The following is a 22,165-nucleotide window of genomic DNA, read 5'->3' on the forward strand; positions in this document are numbered from 1 at the left end:
CGCTGGGCTTTTTTGTCATGTGGATCTAATGATGACTCAGATCTTCGGGGGATTTTGCAGTCTTTCTGTTATCATCAAGCCAGGCTATTGTTGCCTGTGCTGCTGCTTGTGTCGGTTTCAGAGCGTTCAGGCTCATGTGTGAACGTGATGCTGCTGTTTTGTTCCCTTTTCCAGCCGTTTCCTGTGGCTCTAACATTACAGGATGTACTTCCAGAAAAAATCTCTTGCATTTCCTGTTTATGATTGATGTTGTGGTCCCAGCTGAAGGCCTGGAATTTGGGACTGCTTAAAAGAATAGTTCAGTCAAACACTTTTTCTAAGCTTCATTTTCTTTCTTGCTGAAACTTTCAGTCTTTTGCAAAAGCACCATCACGGTATCAAAAGAGTCCATATGACTCTTGAGCTATATTCCAAGATTCTGAAGTCATAAAATAATTATTGATCTTACTGCAAACAATTTATCCAAGCATATTTTTCTTTCTGTTTTAAATTTTTTAAATCTTGCAATCCTAATCAAAATGTCATAACTCGATCATCTGGTAAATTTACATACTTCTCTCTGATGAAGGATAAAGGACTTATCTAATCATTTAGTCTTCTTAAACCCCTCTCCTTTCTTACTATTGACCTCAGGCTTGCATTCAGACCTGCCTTCATCCAGTCAACAACTGATGGATAGAATCTAATCTGTTTTCGAAAATCTGTTTTACTCGAATGTGTCACAATAAGGAGGAAAATATCTGCCACTTCTTCCATTTTTCATTGTCACTTTAAGTCATAGTTTTATATTGATTATCTTTCAAAACTCACTTTTGTAGGGATGTACTCAAAGTTAAGTTTTTGAGCCAAAAATGTTCAGGTTAATGTCGATAACAGATTAATAGCTGATTTCGAAATTATGAAAAATGTGGTTTAAATAAAACATAAAATTAATAAACCATGAAAGACTAAAATCATTTTTAGTGCTTAAAGTGAATCTTGTAAAAAAAAAAAAAAAAATTGGAACCTACCTTTTTCTAAATCTAAATATGAAATATTTACTGATAAATGATCAGCAAGACAATTTGTGGAAGTGAGTGAGATTTGAGAACGCATGACTTCAGGACACTCTTTTTTTTTTTTTTTTTTTTTTTTTTTAAGCTTGACAATGTCTATCAGTGTCCAAAAAGAAAGTCATCAGTGTTTGTAACTTCATGATTGTATTTTTTTGACTGAACTAACCCTTTGAAAGACTTTTTGCAGTAGAGTCTAGTGGTTGACGTACTTAAATGGCACTCCCTTTTGCCTCACCTGAGACTTACTCAATAATTATTCTTTTGACTAGAATAAGAAAGAAAATATGGAACAGGGAGGGGAATCAAGGAGAACTAGATTGAAGCAGACATTTTTTACATAACGTCACTGTGAGTCACTACATGGCAAACAAAACAGCCTGTAATGACCACAACAGAGTCAGAATGCTCTATGTGTTGAGGTTGAGCGTTGATCTCTTTATCTGTTCAATTGAGTGAATCACTCATGTAATGAATGGTTAGGTCAAAGTACACGCAGACCCTGTCCTTCATATTGATTTTGTGAAGATGGCAGCTTCTGTTCTCTCAAGGTACACTGACATAATTAAGATTGTTTGCCAACAACAAGCTGGAGATGGATTCACAGACCCACATGCTGGTCATAATGCAGAGTCCTGGCAGAAGTCCAGTGTTTTATTTATTGCAGGGTTCCTGTTGTCCCCAAAGCATCTTGAATAGCGTTATTATTTGGTGTTGACTTGTCCAATATCAAATCTGGTATAGAACAAAAAGAGGGCTGTAATTTATCTCAAAGAGCCTAGCAAAAAAAAAAAAAAAGTGAAGAAATTTTAATGGATTTAAAGATATGAAACTCTGTTTCCCAGCTGTTACAGGGCTCAATATTAAGGATGGTCCAATGATCCGGGACTGGTGTGACAGGATTTTGGGACAGTTCACTGGACGCTCTTGCCCTATTGGGTCAACATTTTTACATTCTTGTTTCAGTGATGTTGCGTTCATTGGTTAAGTGCATTTAACATTTAACATTTATTGATTGAGTTAGTTATTCACTTGCTGACTGACTTACTTATTTACAAATTTACCAATATTGAATTTTACTTATACATGATGTACAGTCTGTATAAGTGAATGATTTAACTTTTCCCCATGGTCTTGTTAAATTTTGTAAAAAAAAAAATTGCAATATCGAATTCTTAAAAAAAATCGCAATACATATCGTATCGGCACCCAAGTATCGTGATAGTATCGAATTGGGAGATAGGTGTGTATCGTCCCAGCCCTAATATTCACCATATATAGTAAGAAAACTTACAAACAATTAACAGGTTTTTACTGTAATATTTTCAGTCTTTTACTGTTAAAATCACAATCTTTATTTACAGCTTTTTTTGTGAATTTACGCAAGTAGCTTATGACTGTCTTGGAAGTCTCTGGTAGAAGGGGCTGGAAATTGTAAACCAATTTTTTTTGTATTGGAATTTAAGTATTATTTTACTTATGATGTAGACAAATACATTAAAATTACAGGTAAGCAGCAAAAGTACAGATAACTAATGTTGTTTTTTCTCTTCTTTTTTTTGTTTTTCAATAATATATAGGGAGAAAGTGAAAATTTGGCAAGTTAAAATCTGAACTACTGATCCAACTGTACCAGTATCACAGATTTATAATGCTGAGCCCTGCATCACACTCTTAAGTTGTGCAATTTTACATTTCATATTCAGAATGAAGCAACCCCTTCCATATCCTCGGGTTTGCACGGTTGCTTAGCACCCGTCTTACTGTATAGATCTTTACATCAGAATTACTGTTTACACTCTGACCTTTGACATTCTGACTTTACGTACATGATCTCTTATTTGAACTTGAGTGTGTTGGTGACAATCGCATCGCAGCGTCCACTTTGGTCACCCGCTTTCTCTCCTTCATGCACCTCCCTTGCATTTTCAATCAGGTCAAGCTGCCTTTGTGGAAGTGTGTGTCTAAAAAAGGAGAGAGGGAAAGAGGACAGGAGACACTGTGGGAGGAGGAATTGGGGGTTTCTGAGCACTCAGGGTTCAGTTTGTTTTTGTAATGAGGTCAGTTATCTTCTGCGGTTAGGAGCCTTACAGATAAGAAGCATGTGTGTGATTTAAGATTGTTTGAGTTTGTTACATGCACAAACACACTCTAGAGAACATCAAAGGGTCGAAAAAAGCCGAGAAACAGCAGCAGGGCTCCTAATTTGCCCTTACTATGCAAAGTTACAGTTTGTACTGTGTTCTTTGCTGAAGCAGCACATTGTGCTTTGGGCAGGTATGCGAGTCCACGTGAGGGGGACACTGTTCCTCCACTGAGGGTAAACACATCATGTGATGTGTCCCGAGCAGCGAGGCAAAGTACAGGGAAATTCATGACTCCACTTAACATTAGCCGACTGGACGGTCACAAATAGCTAGTGGACGGACTATATCAGAATAACAAAGGTCACGCATACATAAGTCATGGAGCAAACACTTGGATCTCACAGAGAGATTTATAATATAGTTTTATGAATGGCTCCTGTCCGGTTTAAAGACTTATATTACACAAAAATAAAAAAACTTGCTTATCCTCAAGTTGTTCCAAACTCATATAACTTAATTTCTTCAAAAGATGTTTTGAGAAATGTTCGCAGCTCTTATCTATTTAGTGGGTCTCTAAAGGGAAAAAAAGAAAATGTGGTCCATATGTAGGGTGACCAGATTTCTCATGGTGTAATACTGGACGGGATGGACATCTTCACGTCTGACTTGATCTCCTCCGCGTTCTCTAATATCCTGCCTTCACTAACTGCAAGTTAATCGATAACACATTGTGATTGGATGATAATTTTGTTCTCCAAAATATACTATGACGAGATTGGCTACCTTTAATTAGGATATTCTTGCGTGACAGAAGACTATTACTTGCTTTTATGATCACTTGCCAAATAGAGTTTAGAAATAAAGAAATGCAGGACAAAATATGATTTTTATTAAGTCGGGACACTAAAAATAGAGCTGAAATACGGGACTGTCCCGGGAAAAACGGGACGTCTGGTCACCCTATCCTTATGACTTGTGTGCTATATACACTACCGGTCGAAAGTTTGGGGTCAGTAAGATTTAATTTTTAAATAAATTAACACTTTTATTTAGCAAGAATGCATTAAATTGATCAAAATAGGATAGGAGTCATTTTTAGTGCTTTTGTTGTTGTTGTTTTTTGGAGCTTAATTAAATTTAATAACTAAAAATCAATGTATGGAAATGAGCAAAAATTCTCTCTTGTCTTCCTAGTAAGAAATTAAATAAGGCTTCTAAAAAATATAATACATTTTTGGATGAAGTGTCCCTTTTAATCATGACATTCACATACATTGCTAACTAATTTTACAGGCCGAAGCAGTTCATAATGTATAATGAAAATCTGTTTTTAAAACTTGTGATCCTTGGTAACAAGTTAGTTGTTTACTAATGTCAGTCACCAATTTGACAGTCCCTCACTGCGTTATCACTGCATTAATACATCTCCTCCCTGCCTGGTGTGTCTTCCTGCCGGCAGGGTGTTTGCTCTCCCCACCCCACATGAATAACCTCCAACTGGACACTCCTCCAAACTGCCCCTTTCCTAATATTGAGTCACTTTCCTTAAAGGGAAGACCCCACACTCTTTTGTCATTTTTGGTGCACTGCAGACTTGTGGCCTAAATTAGCCAGTTCTTGTATGCCGTCTCTCTTTTTAGGCAAAAAGTCAGCTGTCTCGAGTCTCAGCTTTTCCTTTTTTCTGATTTCAGAGGCATCAGAGATCAAAAGCATCTCATTCAGAGATTCTTTCCCTGTGGGCTTTCAGTCTAAGTGGGCCACGAGTGCAATACGATGAATAAATGAGGGAAATAAAAATGGTCAAATTCCCCACAGCCTCTGAATCATGCTGAGTTTTAATTTGTTTGTATGCATTGGCTAACTCCTCATCTCAACTGTCTAGGTTGCTGTGGTGAAGATGAAACACACCGAGCGTGTTTACGCCATGAAGATCCTCAACAAGTGGGAGATGCTGAAGAGGGCCGAGGTAAAGAGATTTCTGCTCATGGGTCTTTTTCGTTTGTTAGATCTTTCAGGGCTTCAACTAAAATGGTTGCAAATGTCAAAAACAAATGACTCTTATTAACGTTCTTTTTAACACGTCAGTCAAAATGATTAACAAAGCTCAAACCTGCAATGGAGTTAGCACTCAACCAGACTCACTCATTCAGTGAATCATTCAGATCTGTTATTGTGTCCTTCACTGAACCACTGTTTGTGTTTGGTTATGTCCATTTTGAAATGAACCATGTACTTTAGGTTCGTCAGACTTAGTATTATTATTGACTGATTATGTATCTAACAATGTGCGTTTAACTAAATTACACTAAACTTTTTGTCCCCAAAAAATATACAATCCATCTGAGGCTGGGTGATATGGACAAATTTTATCGTAATCATTTGTTCATATCAGTGATATAATTATCACAATAAATGTCAAATCTTTTTCTTTCAAGTTTAAAGGCCGATTTTTGCTTTTAAGTGAAAGCTGTAGAAACCAGACTGTTAATTGTGGTTTTAAACTACTTTGTCAGAGCATGTCAAACACTTCCCGTTTGGAATTTTTTACACTTTTCCTTTGCAAAATAAATATCTTAATAGAAAAATGTATTTCTTAGTTTCTGCATGTTCTAACGGGTGATATTGTTTCAAATCATGAAACAGGTTTGTGTTGCCTCACTTTGACCTGTATCTTTGGCACAGTTTGTAGTGCTTGCAATATATACATTTTTGTTTTGTCTCTTAGAAATGCACATTTGACAGTAGCTTGAGTTGACTGTGGTTGTAGCTTGTGTTTACATGCAGATGTAAATTTATGTCCATTAACAATAACATCTGTAAAAATTGTAACAGCCAATATTATGGTAAAATTTCAATATTCTGATATTCTGAAAAATTAACCAATGGTCTTCAATAATAGCATCAATTTAGATAATAACCACAGTTAAAACCATGCATATAGCACCTCACTAACATGGGAAAAATTTAACTATATGGTTTCTATGGTTTTGTAAGAAAAAAAGTAGCCTAAATACATTTAGTATAAATGCACAAGCGCTATATCTTAATCACAAAAATACTGTTATTATATTCCATTACTCCTTAAATACATTTAATACATATCTACATTAAAAATATAATACAATTCGATATGAATATCCCACATTTCTGCCACTATACCATGGTCCAGTTAGTGTGACTACAGTAAATCCATGGTAAATGGACTGACAGCAGCAGGATAATTAGGCTGCTGTCACTTTAAGAGCTTAAGCACGGATCCAATGTAATGTTTCAAAACATGCGTTTTCTTTCTCAACTACGTTACAAAACTGACTGTATTTACCTGAATACTCTGCAAGACGGCATTTTGACATAATTTTGTATGCATTTGACCGTTTAAGGGCATTAAGCCACAAAAAAGAAGTCAATTTGATACTCGCGAGCTGTTTGAGAGGCGGCTGTATGTGAGAGCCACACATAGTTCATTGGTGCGCATGCTTTTGGTGTGAGTGCGAAACCTGTGGGAATAATTAAATTGGAGCGAATGAGACGAGTGACGGTGTATCAATTTCTGTGGAATGAATTGAAAACGTTTGCACTGTGAAGTGATAGGAGGCGGATGTGTGTGTCAATTCGCTGTCGGAGAGAAGATAGAGTGAATGCACAGCTGGCATCGGTGTATCTATACTGCAAAAAAGGAGTATTGGAACCATTTCAGATATTTTAGTATCAATACATATTGAAATATTGATATGTTTTGCAACACTATCTTCTAGTCAGTATCAAGCTTCTTCCTAATGGCTTATTGACTGCAATCAAACCTCTCTAGTGAAGTGTATGGAAGTGCAAGGTCATTTTCTTTTCTACTCCTGCTCTTTCTTGCCCCAGTTTCAGCCCGATCAGTCCTGACAGTGCCCACGGGCCTCCCAGAGGCATGTCAGGAGAACTCTGGTCTCTTTGGCTTGTCAGTAATCCTCTTTGAGCTTCACTGGGCTCTCTTTATTCCTCCTCACATGTCCAGAGTCCCAGTTCAAACAAATAGCAGATCTAAGACTAACATCTGAAATGGTAAAGCCATGTGCATCATCAGTGCACTGGGTGTAATTTAATTCATTGAATGAGTTACCCAATCTTTCTGTACCCCCTAAAAACTAGAGCTGCACAATTAATAAAATAAATGAAGGACATATTGAAATACACAGAAACTCTTTTCAGTATTAAAACATAAAAGAGGCCTAAAGGTTTTACTACAATTCCTAAAAATAACTCATGGTAACACAAATATATAATTTTTTTTATTTATAATAAAATTCAAATATTCTATATTATTATTATTATTATTATTATTATTATTATTATATAATAATTATAATTATAATAATAATGATGATGTTGTTAATATCTCATTAGATATTATTAACAAAACGTATTATTATTAATAAAGAATTTAATAAAGTTATAATCTTCAGTGTTGTAGTAGTAGTAGTAGTAGTAGAGGTACTGAAAGGTCGACCAAAATCTACTTCCAAGTTCAGGTGCATTATGAAAGGAAATGGGCTGCTGTGCAAATTTGATTTTATAAGGTTTTCAAAGTTTTTTTTTTTGTTTGTTTTTTAATATTTTGATTTAACAAGTCTCTTTGCAACTTATGTAGACGGCGTGTTTCCGAGAAGAGAGGAACGTCCTGGTGAATGGAGACTGCCAGTGGATCACCACCCTGCATTACGCTTTCCAGGATGACAACTACCTGGTGTGCATCTCTGTCCCTACATGCACTTATTCTCATAGCACGTAACTGAACTTTAGCCATCATTTATCACATTTTAAAACTTCAACTGTCATATTTTAAAACCTTAACAGTAGTTTTACTATTAATTGTATGCTTTTATAATATTTCTTAATATTTTAAATTAAATTAATTATTTTTAATTTTAGTTTGTGACATTTTGTCATATTTAATAGTTAAAAAATAAAATAAATAAATGTTCAAAAAAAGATATATATATATATATATATATATATATATATATATATATATATACATATATATATATATATATACATATATATATATATATATACATACATACATACATACATACATACATACATACATACATACATACATACATATATATATATATATATATATATATATATATATATATATATATATATATATATATATATATATATATATATATATATATATATATATATATATATATATATATATAATTTTTTTTTTTTTTTTTTTTTTTTTTTACAACTTGGTTTTCATTTGATTTGATTTTAGTATAGTCATTTTAATACTCAAAACTTAAACGAAAATGCGAAATTTTGCCTTGGCAACTAACTGTAATCAAATAAGCTTAAGTTCATAATATATTATCTTAATTTATTTTTCAAATAATAATATAGAATAACACCTCTAATGCATAAATAACGTCCATTCTGGGTGTAATTAAAAGATAAGCTATCCAGAGAAAACCTGTAAGCATATAGGCTATGAAATTAAGTCTTTTTATTAATATAATTATTTAATTACTTTAACTACATTCATAAATAAAATGGCTTATATAATGTAATTAATATATAATTTTGTGATATTTAAATAATTGTCAAGGAAATGATGGAAAATAATTGACCACGATTAAAATGTCAAGTTTATCAGAGTGACTGATGATGATTATTTGTAACTCAGCCTCTGATGCAATCCTCAGTTCAGCAAAAGTGCAATCCTCAAACACACTGATCCAGAGTTCTGCATGTTACATCTTGTGCTTGTGTGATAAATATGTGCTACTAATAATGCTACTCATTGTTGTCTTTCGGTTGATACTATGAAGTGCTGAGTCAGTGTTTGTGTAATTAAATGGTGTTGTGTGATAAGAGATGATAATGTCTCCTCCTACAGTACTTGGTGATGGATTATTATGTGGGCGGGGACCTGCTGACTTTGCTTAGTAAATTTGAAGACCGACTTCCAGAGGACATGTCCAAGTTCTACGTGGCGGAGATGGTGCTCGCCATCCACTCCATCCATCAGCAACGCTATGTACACAGGTGACATGACTGTGTGTTTGTATGTGTAAAGAGGGAATTAAAGAACAAATGAGAATTAGACCCAGACTGGATTCTTACTTGGATTTTACCAGTAAGACTTAGTCAACCAGTGTACCACAAAGACCATGCTGGTAGACTGGCACAAAACCAGCATAAACCAGCCTGGACATATACTTGTATGCATTTTAACGCTTTTATCCAAAGAGACTTACATTGCATTAATCAAACTCATGACCTAGGCATTGCTAGTACAGTGTTCTGCTGTTTTAGCTATGATAAAACAATACCTGGACATTTGTGCTGGTTTTTTCAGCATGGTTTCGATTTGTTCTAAGAATTATATTTACCAGCCCCTAAAAGTTGTGTAAAAAGCAAACTGTGGTTGGTCACAAATATCTGATTGCCTCTTCCTGTCTAAGTGGGCTGTCTAAGACTAGATCCAGACAAAACAACATTTCAATCAAGATCTGCACTTATGTTTGAACATGTACTCACAATCAAGACAGAGTGGTTATTGCCTTTGTTTGAGTGATGGGCACACTGGAGATCAACAGCACCCCACCCACATGTCCATTCCCAGATGAAACATTTAATGAAATGACCGCAGTAGACTCTGGTGTTCTGGGCTGCAGATCTGTTCAGGTTCAGGGGCCTCTTCCTGGCTGCTTGTCCTGGGCTGCCATCCGGTCCAGCTGAGCCCCCTCTTCCTTCCTCCTATGGAAGCTTACGAGGGCTTCTCCTCTGAAACAGTAGCGACGTTAAAGGGGTAGTTTACTCACCCTCATGTGATTTACAAACCCATATGACTGACCCACAAAAGTGACAGTAGCAACCATTATTATTTTTATTATTATTATTATTATTTGTAGTCATATAAATATATTTTATTCTCATATTGATGTGTAATCACAAAATTACAACAAACACACAAGCCCAACAAACAAGCACAGCAAGCCTAGAGGTTTATTTCAACATTTATTATCACATTTTAAATTGGAATTGCATTTTTATTAGAAAAATCTTAATTAGGTTTTACCCCAAATCATGCGGCTCTAGCAGAATGTTTACTCTGCTCTTGATATGAATTGATATGAATGGGGAGTACTGCTGTCAACCAGTATTTTTAATAAATAACTAACACACAAAACTATCATATTGCTTCAGAAGACTTGGATTATAGTGGAAGTCATCCAAACTACTTCTATGGTGTGGGTTTTTTTTTTGTTTTTTTGATTTTTGGGGTAACAGCTCCATTCCATTTTCATTGTATGGAAAAGAACTGCGTGAACATTCTTCAAAACACCTCCTTTTGTGTTTCACGAAAGAAAGTCATACAGGTTTGTAATGACATGAGTAAATTGAGTTTATTTGATTTTATTTGTATTGATGGATCAGCTATGCTTTTAAGTCACAGCAGCCTTTTAAACTCATCCCATTATTCTCACCGATAGTAACCACCCTGCCAGGCCAAAGCGACTGACGAAATGAAAATAAAAGTACTTGTATACACGTGTCTCCACGGTACAACCCTTCTTGCTTCTACTGACACCCAGTGAGGTTGTGAATGGTGTGGTTTGTGTGTGCGTGATGAGTTTTGACACCATGTTTACTCTGTACCCGCTGTGCTCGCCATGGTGCCAGGGCTGTGAATCAGAGGGCACTGTGTGTGTGGCCCAGTCGTCGATAGACAGGGACTGAGTGTGTGTGAAAGGGGGATGTTGAACAAAGGCAGGCTGTTTACATGGAGAGCAGGGCATGGCTGGGCATGGAGAAACAGCCACCCTGGAGAGCTGCTGTCAGGGTGGGTTGCCCACTGGTGTAATAACACCTCACAGTGCAGGGCTGCGTCAGCTGTGTGATGAACGGCACAGAATGCCATGTTTTTTTCTCCTCTGTGGTTCTCAACTGTTGGGTTGTGGCAGGTCTGTTCTGAATTCTGAATGCAAATAATATGCAACCTACCATATAACATCTTTTGTTGTAGACATGAATGTGCATCCAATCAAGCTCCATGTTATTTTCAGCAGAACTGAAAAAAACCAACCCCCAAATAAAAATAACTATTAATATTTATAATAAAACTTTATTTAAGCTTTCAGTGTAATAATTACACCAATGCCATCATATCCGATTATACTTTTGAATTATTGAAGCAATAGCATTATTAACGCTTTTACTGTCGCAATTCCAGAACATTGAGAATAGGCACTTAGTATGTAAAATATATTCTTCATGACAGTACTAAATAAAAAAATAACATGCATTTTTGTATGATCCCGCTTATTTTGTTGAAATATTTAACATTTTAACATTAACAATTAACTGCAATTAATCTATCTATCTCATTTATTAGTTTTTGTTAATGTCGGTTAAAACACAATTGTTCATTGTTCATTCATATCAGTTTACAGTACATTAAGTAATGTTAACAGAACTTTAATTTATTTTAAATATATTAGAAAATAATTATCATTAAATAATTAAAATGAATAAATGCTGTAGCCATAGAAGTATTGATCATTGTTAGTTTGTTAACCAATAGTTTATGTAGTTAACCCATGTTAACAAATGAGACTATGAGTGAACCATTATTTTGGAGCGGATTCATCTTCCAATCTAGACAAATAAGGCAAATATCGACCTGGACAGGTTGCGTGATATCCTCGCATCCTCAAAAAACAAATCTGTGGTTAATGGTTTAAAAGAAAAATTATGCAACCCAGACTTTATTAAATATAAGTTAAGATGCAATGAGGATGAACACAGTTTGTGCTGACCCCACTGTGTTTGTGTAACTACTGAGAGCATGAAACTACTGAAATTCAAGAGACATTTTAGAAACCAAAATTTATTTGTTTTGTTTTTCAGTCCATGTCATGTTAGTACTTTTACATATTAGTGGGCTCATGCAGTTCATTTTGATGTAAAGCTAAACTGGTTGAGAACCGCTGCTTTTTAAAGCTTTTCTTGAATTATGTGTTGTGTTTTCTGTTCCCACAGGGACATAAAACCAGATAACGTGCTACTGGACATGAACGGTCACATCCGTCTTGCTGACTTCGGCTCCTGTCTGAAGATGATGCAAGATGGCACGGTCAGTATGTGATGAAAGTCCCATCTTTGAACTCCAGTGTCAGTTTAAAACCAGAACCTGTTTGTCATCCTTGCAGGGTGGTCTCCATCTGTTTGGTGAAAGCACTGCCCCTACCCTCTCCTCTCTCTGCTTCTGACATTAATAGAGCTGCTTTTGGCCCTTCTGGCCTTGAAGGGGAGGGCTAATTAGAAAGGCCCGTCACTGCCCACCCTTCTGGCTCACAGACTGATGAGTCACCATAGTGTACTGATAACAAGACCAAGGCCAAAACTGCTTTTATCTACTGGGGTGTGTGTGTGTGTATGTGTCCTTTGTGCCAGCAGCATGTGGAAGGGCAGAACAGGGCTTTAGTTTTTCTGCACATGTGCTGTGTTCCACCAACTGAGCAGATCCCTGTATATTTGTGGATGTTACTCTTTTATTTAGATATTGAGTAGAGATTGTAGGGCTGCACTATTAATCGAAATAAAACCCAAATCGTGATATTTAGTGCAATTATAAAATCACAAAGGCTGCAATTGACCTATCGGTAAGCCCCCCCACAACCCCCCATAGTTACTGTTGCTATCTCGGACAAACAAACAGAGTTGCTAATTGCCTTACAATGACAGCTGTCAGAATGAAAACCTTGTCCCAAGATGTTTTTGATAAATGTTGGACACAGAAGGACCACCTCTCGTCGAGGAGCATTCAAGTGGGACTTAAATATACCATGGAGGGATATATAAAATATTTAAAAATAAATATGGTAGAAATCAAGATTAATTTGGAAGCGAGGGGTTTACAGATCACAATGCAAGCGCGAGTAGCCTCATGTTACGGTCGTCACGATCGCAGATGGCTGTTTTTGAGCCATCGGGTGTTTTTGACCTACACTGTCCATGACGTGAGAACAGTTAGCTATTTAGGTTTGTACGCATGGACTTACTAACTTTAATTGTAACTTAATGAGTATGACAACCAGAAAATTAACGTTTTCGTCTTCACTGGGATTAGGGTTGAATCCTTAGGGAACCAGATTACTGCGCCCACATCATTGATGATATAATACTTTTTTTATATTATATCACACTTTTGAAACGCGCACACAGTACGGTGATTTGATTCATGAATACCCATACCCATGCTCATCTCATTACAAGTACCCAGGCACATCATTTTACCATTTTTGTAGCATAAACACCATAAAACCAATGAGAGCTTTGGATCTTCCATGGTTTCTCTATAGCACTGAAACCTAAAGATTTAAAAATACTCTTTATAAAATGATTATTATTAAATTATATTATAATAATAGTAATAATAATTATTAGTCATATTGGTATTGGTATATCATCACAACATGTTTACCCCAATTGTGCAGCCCTACAAATAAGCAGAGCAAACCAATTTAATATATTGGGATCATTATATATTGCTTTAAGGCGATAGAATTCTCTCAATATCTTGCAGTGTTATCATCAGCTGACAGTCTTTGTCTTCTCAGCAATTAAATATTACAAAAATAACCGGAGGTCAAGACGTGTTTTGAGTGCTCACATGTTTTATGAGTGAGATTGAGCAAGACTTGGCATGGTGAATTTGATGTGTCTAGATTGTTCTTTATAGTATTGTTATTGTGCAATTTTCAAAGTTAATGTGTCTATAACTCATTTGAGTACACTACCATTCAAAAGTCTCATTAGTTTCTTATGCTCACCAAGGCTGCGTTTATTTATTCAAAAATACAGTAAAAGTACTAAAAAAAAAATGTACATGTTAAAATGTAATTGCTGATTTGCTGCTCAGAAACATTGTCAGTGTTGAAAACGGTTAACACTTAAGATTTTTGTAGAAACCACGATACTCGTTCTTTTGAATTCATCAAAGAATCCTGATAAAATGTTTATTTGAAATAGAAATCTTCATTATTAAAATTGAATGCATCTTTTTTTCAAAAAACAAATCTTACTGACACCAATCTTTTGAACGGTAGTGTTCCCTGCTTTAGTCGCATTTAATTGCAAATGAAGACCTATCCAGTCTCGTTTGTGATTTTGCTTCCTGTCATCCCCTGTGCAGGTCCAGTCGTCAGTGGCTGTGGGCACACCAGACTACATCTCTCCAGAGATCCTGCAGGCCATGGAGGATGGCATGGGGAAATACGGGCCGGAGTGTGACTGGTGGTCTCTAGGCGTCTGTATGTATGAGATGCTCTATGGCGAGACGCCCTTCTACGCCGAATCCTTGGTGGAGACCTACGGGAAGATCATGAACCACGAGGTGAGATGCTTCATCATTGTGTATTTTTGGTATTTGTCCAGTTTACATGTTCACCACCACTGACCCATATACAGTCACACATTTGCATCTTGGGGATTTCTCATGGTAGATAAAGCATGAAACACAGTTAAAAATTTATTTATAGCCAATAAAAAAAATAAAGCTCAAGGTAATTATCATGACCAATAACATCCCGCCTGTAACTCCGTTGGGACACATGAAATGGCTCATAAAATCAGGACTGCGCTAATTTTATCGGGACATCTGGTCACCCCTAAATCACTACTCAGAGTAGTATTTTTCATTGGTCTATGGTTTGGTTCCTTAACCAAAGTGGAAAATCTGGAAAAATTGATGTCGAATGTAAACTGGTCTAATTTGCACTATTTAGGAGCGTTTCCAGTTCCCGTCCCACATCACGGATGTGTCCGAGGAGGCTAAAGACCTGATCCAGCGGTTGATCTGCAGTAGAGAGCGTCGGCTGGGTCAGCAAGGCATCGAGGAGTTCAAGAAGCACCCCTTCTTTTCCGGCATCGACTGGGAGAACATCCGCAACACGGAGGCACCGTACATCCCTGACGTCAGCTCTCCCTCAGACACCTCCAACTTTGATGTAGACGATGATGTCCTGAAAAACCCGGTTGGTTTAACTCTGAAAGGCTTTTATTGTTAAAGGAAAAGTTATTTTGTTACATGCCACATCAAGAACAATCTGAAGCCTTGATTATACTCGCGCTCGCTTGTTCGTATTTGACCTTTGACTACTTTCCTTTCCACCTTGCAGGACATTGCACCCCCAGTATCTCACACGGGTTTCACCGGGCAGCACTTACCCTTCGTGGGCTTCACCTACACAACAGAGAGCTGTTTCTCGGACCGTGGCAGTGTGAGGAGGGTTTCGCTGGTGGATGGAGGCGCCGGGGAGGATCTCCCGGATGGGGGTCTGCAGGTGGAGGCCTTTGAAAAGAGGATTCGCTGCCTGGAGCAGGAGAAACAGGAGCTCAACCGTAAACTGCAGGGTAATGAATAACCTGATATCTAAAGAAAACATTCACTTAAAAGGTTTGTTCACCCAAAAATGAAAATTCTGTTAGCAATTACTCACCATCACATCATTCTAAACCCAAAAGACATTTGTTTATCTTTAAAACACAAATGAAGATATTTTTACCTGAGAGATTTCTGTCTCCCCATTGAAAGTAAATGCCAACAAAACATTTATGGTTCAAAAAGTTAATATAGACATTGTAACAGTAATTTGAATTGAGTGGTTTCTCAAACGTGCTTGCTTGACGACGTGTGAGAACCACTGAGGTTTATCATGCAAGTACGGTTAAGCTTCCATTTACCATATTCGATTTGCTGTATGTATGTGCATTGAACAGTGTTTATATCTTAATAAAAGACTAAAATAAATCTGTTCCTTTTATAAAGTGATTATTTCTCTTCAGAAAACTTGGAATATACCACTCAATTCTTTTACAATGTCTTAACGAACTTCTTGAAGCGTCAGTGTTTTGGTGAATTGGACTTTCAATGGAGCGACATAAATCTCTCAGATTTCATTCAAGTATCTTCATTTGTGTTTTGAAGATGATCGGAAGTCTTAAGTGTTTGAAAATTATGATAAATTATTATTTTTATTTTTTTTCATTTTTGGGTGAATTATGACCTTAAGCCCTTGTAAATAACATCTAGTAGTTTCAGCAGTTTGGTTTCATTTTTGTAAATGCGTCAGTAAATTGTATTCTGAGTATATAATGATTTGTTTATTCTACATGTGATTTCCTAGAATCCACTCAGGCTGTTCAGTCCCTCCATGGCTCTGGGCGTGGGGCCGGCACATTAGGTCGTGATAAAGAGATTAAAAAACTTAATGAGGAAATCGATCGGCTCAAAAAGAAACTGGCAGGTAATGGGTCTCTCAATCATTGTCAGTGGATATATGATATGATATGATAAAGTCTAGTAAGTTAACTTATGAGTCATGTCAAAGCACTAAATGTATGCCTACGTTATAGATTAACTATGGTCACTCATAGAAAAGTGCTTCGATAAGAATATTAAGATTATGAGTCATTGCTGTTTCCACTTATCATAATTTGATTATTTGGCTGTTCATTTTGTGTCAGCTAATTAATCACATCCTTCTAACTCTGACTTGTCCCACCTCAGACTCTGATAGGCTGGAGCACCAGCTTGAGGAGGCAGTGACTCTTCGACAGGACTTTGAAAGTTCCTCCTCCAAGTTAAAGGCCCTGGACAAGCAAGTCAAAGCCCTCAAGCTGGAGAAAGAGGATATCCATAAGGTATGATTGACTAGAGTTTAATTACCTGCCAAAATGTATGAGTGTAGGTATTACTGTGTGCAAGAACTACTTTCTTATTGTAAGATAAATGATGCCCATAAATTCAGCCCCCTAAACATTAGATCAAGTTCCTTTCTGGATGGGAAGATGGTAATCAAAAAGAAATGTAACATTTCTGCTTCCTCTTTACGATTCTAGTTCCCTAAAGCTTTTCCATTTAACAATTATTTTTGTACTTTGAGGAGGACATTTTTGGGAAAATAATGCAATTTCATTGGCAAGTGATGAGATTCAGTGAATATTGCAAAAGGTGTTTTTTTTGTGTGATTTTTATTTATTTATTGTTAAATATATTTTGTCAAATAAACGACCAGCCAGTAAATACACTGATTAAAGTCTTGCATGTCTTAAAGTCTGCAAAGTCTGGATTAAAGAGATTCTCTGTCTTTTTTTTTTTTAAATCCATATTTATTGATCTTATTTGTCCCACCCTAGTACATTATTTTTTATTTTTTTTATAATCTATTACACTCGGATGTACATCACAATACAAAAGAAAAGATCTGCCGCTACTTTAGTTCCAGGATGACTAAGTAACTTTGTGTGTTTGATTTATGCTCGTGAATCGTTTTGACTACACTGGTCATTCTGTATAGTTTTGGTTCACAAAAATGTATTATTTTTTTAAAAATACAGCTGTTCAGAAGAACAGATTCTCAGTTCTCAATCCTGCTGTACAGTGATACTGAGGTGTTAAAATCCTATGAACACCTTCAGAATGAGTGTTTTCATATACTTTAAATTAATTTTTTTTTTTTTACGAAACGGCCATAGAATGGTTCTTCCTCCTCTCTCCTGTCCTCGTGCTGAAGATAACATGTCCTCTTCAGCCTTATTCAATCAGGAAGTTCATAAACACTGGGCTCGTTCATCAAGATTAATGTCATCACCCCCTCACATAAGGCAGGTCAAAATTCCCTCACTGTGCATCACATTTTTAGCTAATCGCATTTGTCGGGCCGTTCCACTTGACTGTTGACCCTGAGCCCCGATTGGCTATTACCCGCCGAAGCTCTGCAAGGCTGTTGTATGAGATCCATACGAGTCTGTTTTCAGTCGAAATACTTCCTGTAAAGTTTGTTCATTTCACTTGTGCCAGTTGATATCGTCCTTACGAGTGTGTGTCCTGTTCTCTTAGCTAGCGCATAACTCCCAATTCTCTTGATGATTTCTATTTCTCACTCAGCCTCTTTTTCAGTCCTTTCTCTCCAGGCGCGGCTGCTCTTTCTTTTTCTCTCCTTCCACTGCTCCTCTCTCACAGTTGTACCCGCTCATCTGTTTCCCTGCTATCGTTTTACGTTTTAATATCTTCAACCTCAATCCCATTTGATCCATTTCTCTTGCTCTCCCTTTCCAGCAACTGGTGGAGTCTCTGGATCGCCTGAAGTCTCAGACCAAGGAGCTGAAGGACGCCCACCAGCAGAGGAAGCTGGCCATGCAGGAGTTCTCCGAGGTGAACGAGCGCATGGCCGAGCTGCGCTCGCAGAAGCAGCGTCTGTCGCGGCAGCTGCGGGACAAGGAGGAGGAGATGGAGGTGGTGATGCAGAAGATCGAGTCCATGCGCCAGGACATCCGCAAAACCGAGAAGGCCCGCAAGGAGGTGAGTAGCATGATTGAAAGGGGGTCATGCACCCTCTCTTGTAATGTTATGACTGTTTTGCGTGTGTTTTCAAAGTAAATAGAGATGAATTGCCAGGGGCTTTCAATCAGGAAATCGTATCCACGCTGCATGTGTCATCCTGGGTTTCCGAATCGGTGCCGTCCGGCTCCCGCTGGGTGTTTATTACCCATCGTCATCATGTTAACACCCCGGGGCTGACTGAGGGCACAGATGAAAACAAGGCCTTGGAATGCGCCACATTTTTGAAGTTCATCAGTCACGCTCCAGAGAGAGGCAGGCTCGGCAGCTCCAGATCTCCCTAGACGACAGCAGGAATGTCTTCACACCCCTTCCCGCCCCCTCCTGTCCCTGCAGGCCAGCCTCACGGACCCCATGACCTCCTCTGGACCGCAGTGTCTAACTCGAGCCAGATGGGCGACACTGACCGCAGTGCAGGCCCACTGTTGACTGCAGCTGGATTCAGACCCTCCCCCTTTTTATACACTTTTTCTTTTCTTTTTTTATGTTTCTTTCCTGTCTCTCCCATGCACTAGACTGGAATCGTCTTGGGGAAATAATTTTTTTTTTTTTTTTTTTGTGAAGTCTTCATGTCAAGGAAGACTCAAAAGACATATGGTTTCAAGACATTTCAGTGCTTGAATTTCACACGGGGTGTGTGCGGTTGAAATTAGGTCAAGATTGAAGGGTTTATGAGAATGTCTATACGAGTCCTTGTTTTTAGTTTTTTTCCATATTGATTGTTTTTCGTGTGTGTGTGTGTGTGTGTGATAGCTGGAGTCTCAGCTGGAGGATGCGCGTGCCGAAGCCTCTAAGGAGCGTAAGCTCAGAGAGCACAGTGAAGTCTACTCTAAACAACTGGAGAGTGAACTGGAGACACTCAAGGTCAGAGTGCACTCATTCATACACTGCCTCTCTACTGACTTCAGCCAACTTGTGAATCTTTCAATGGGGAATCTCATGGTAACAAAATACTGTTAACAAAGAGTTAAAATGGTATAAATAAAAATAAATTGTGATTTTAAAAAATACCTTATTTATTGTAATAATGTTATTTATTATGTACTTCTTCATTTAAAAGTAAAATGTGTAGTTTCTGCATCACTATGTTCATTGCATAGTTTTGCAAATATAATGCATTTGTTGATTCAGGTTTCCTGAACACTCCCCCTGTCTGCCATTGGTCAGTTTACAGATAGTCCTGCCATAAATTATACTATACTTTATCTAAAGAAAAAAAAATCAAAACTAAAATCTTTTTAAATACAAATGAATCTAGGCATCACAACATTATGTACTGTATGACAAATATATATTCATTTTTATATTTGCTGGACATTACATTTAACAGTTATTAAATTTGTGTTTTAAAGATTAACTTTTAAGTGAGCGTAAGATGATAGCAAAGATAATCTAAATGTGAAAATAAAGGAAATATATTGACTGATACTGATCTTTAATATCGTTTAATAACACACAGGCCTATTGTACCAATATATTGTGCATGCTTAATTTTCAGCAAAATATGATATCTTATTCATTTCTTCAGATTTTTGGCTAAAATATGGCATGTTCTTGACAGCTTCTCTGAGAGTCACTATTTTCCTCTTCCATTCATCTGATCTTTATCTACCTCTCTAGTGCCTTTCACCCTGTTATCCTCAAACATTGCCTAACTTTGCCTCCCATCTTTCTTTTTTCCTCCTGCCTTGTGTAGGATATCCTGTGAGGTTATTTTTAGCAGGATGTTCCTGCTATGTTTTATGTTTTTTCCATCTGCTTGAAAGTCAAGCTCTCTCCTTTGCCTCCTTGCTCACTCCTCCTCTTCCTTTGCCTTTCCATTGATATGCTTCTATTTGTATACGGTATCAGGGTTTTAATTAGTTATTAATTAATTAATGTCTTGAATTGATTAAAGTCTCAGGATTTTATCTGATTTAGATTGTTTGATTCTTTTTCAGGTGAAGCAGGGAACAGGTCGTTCCTCAAGCCTCAGTTCTGAGACTCAGCAGGAGCTCACCAAGGTGAAGTCAGAGCTGGATAAGAAGGTGTTATTCTATGAGGAGGAGCTGGTGAGACGTGATGCCAGCCACTCTACAGAGCTGAAGAATCTGAGGAAGGAGCTTCATGACTCTGAGGGTCAACATCTGTCCCTGCACAAAGAGCTGCTGGTGCTCAAAGACAAACTGGAAAAGGCCAAGAGAGAGCGGTAAGCTGTTCTGTCAACGGTCCGGGTTGCGATTCCAGCGACTGATATTGACCAGGCTGATTATCTGACTGATATTTAACCTTTATGAGGTTATCAGCATTGGCCTAAATCTGAGAGAAACCCATGCACATTGTACTTTGAAGCGGACTCCACATTTTATGTACTTACCCTGTAAATTTACGCTACAATTCAAACTTTTGAGGTTGTTTTTTTAAATAATAATTTAAAAGAACTGTTTTCTGTTTTAATATATTTTAAAATGTAATTTATTCCTGTGATGTCAACTAAATTTTCAGCATTTTTGTAAAATCTGTGTAACTTGTCATCAGGATTCATTGATGATTGAAAAGTATTTACTGATCAATTTTGATCAATTTAATGCATGAATAAAAATCAATATAAATATTTTTTTACTTGCCCACAAACTTTTGAATATTATATTATATTATATTATATTATATTATATTATATTATATTATATTATATTATATTATATTATATTATATTATAATATATTATACATGTTTGTTATACAATCATAATGAATGCTCATGCCTTTATTTGGGCATAAAACGAAGCAAAGAGTTTGCATGGATAGTAGACATTAGCTTTTTAATAATATTCTCCTCATTTAACACATGGTCAAATGCTATTAACTTCTCCCAGGATATAAACCTGGAGCTCTTCATTTTTTCAATGCATGCTGAAAGCACATACAACATTGATTTAAATCGAACCAAGTCTGAGATGGGATTTGTGTGGAGCATTTACATGTTGCCCAGGTTCAAAAACATTTTATGAATCATTGTGTGTTTGAAATATTTTACTGACAGAACTAAGCACCACCCCATTCACTTTAAATTGAATTAATATTTTTAATTAGGTCAAAATTTTAATATAAGAATTTAGTTTTAATGCATCACTGTCATTAGCCAAAAACAACAACTCATATTGACCACTAATTCCAGCCCTATTTCTATGTCCACAGGCAAACCGAGATGGACGAGTCCATGGGTGCTCTGAAGGAGAAGTATGAACGTGAACGCAACCTCCTGAGTGATGAAAACCGTAAACTCACAGCAGAAACAGACAGGGTAGGACACCGTATTGCATGTATATCAGGAGTAATATTCAGGACTTGACACTGATCCTGAAATCTCCTCCCCTGTAGCTCTGCACTTTTGTGGACAAGCTGACAGCTCAGAACAGGCAGCTGGAGGATGAGCTCCAGGATCTAGCATCAAAGAAAGAGAGTGTAGCACACTGGGAAGCACAGATCGCTGAGATTATCCAATGGTGAGATAATTTATAATCTATATACAGTGTTATCTATATAACCATTTGTAGTCCGCAAAAAAAAAAAAAAATCTTAAAATTGGATTTTTGGTGTGAACTTTGCACTAAAATGGAAATCTTGGTTTGGTGACGT

At 36.9% G+C, this 22,165-nt stretch overlaps 1 protein-coding gene across 5 annotated transcripts in view; it reads left to right on the plus strand.

The window, feature by feature from the left end:
- The window catches only part of cdc42bpb (CDC42 binding protein kinase beta (DMPK-like)), a 68,901-nt gene that overhangs the window by 27,571 nt on the left and 19,165 nt on the right, over positions 1-22,165 (plus strand). For all 5 annotated transcript variants that reach the window (XR_013823034.1, XM_079889465.1, XM_079889462.1 and 2 more), the window contains exons 3-16: positions 5,022-5,105; positions 7,773-7,868; positions 9,036-9,184; positions 12,185-12,278; positions 14,340-14,540; positions 14,932-15,180; positions 15,325-15,559; positions 16,333-16,452; positions 16,716-16,849; positions 18,267-18,509; positions 19,302-19,412; positions 20,489-20,736; positions 21,725-21,830; positions 21,908-22,032. Coding sequence is in view for 4 of the 5 variants with exons in the window: in XM_079889465.1 (XP_079745591.1) it covers positions 5,022-5,105; positions 7,773-7,868; positions 9,036-9,184; positions 12,185-12,278; positions 14,340-14,540; positions 14,932-15,180; positions 15,325-15,559; positions 16,333-16,452; positions 16,716-16,849; positions 18,267-18,509; positions 19,302-19,412; positions 20,489-20,736; positions 21,725-21,830; positions 21,908-22,032 (2,195 nt within the window). In the remaining variant the exon portion in view is untranslated. The remainder of the gene's footprint in view (positions 1-5,021; positions 5,106-7,772; positions 7,869-9,035; positions 9,185-12,184; positions 12,279-14,339; positions 14,541-14,931; positions 15,181-15,324; positions 15,560-16,332; positions 16,453-16,715; positions 16,850-18,266; positions 18,510-19,301; positions 19,413-20,488; positions 20,737-21,724; positions 21,831-21,907; positions 22,033-22,165) is intronic.

Source organism: Squalius cephalus (genome assembly GCF_949319135.1).
Source record: "Squalius cephalus genome assembly, chromosome: 12".
Lineage (NCBI taxonomy): Eukaryota > Metazoa > Chordata > Actinopteri > Cypriniformes > Leuciscidae > Squalius > Squalius cephalus.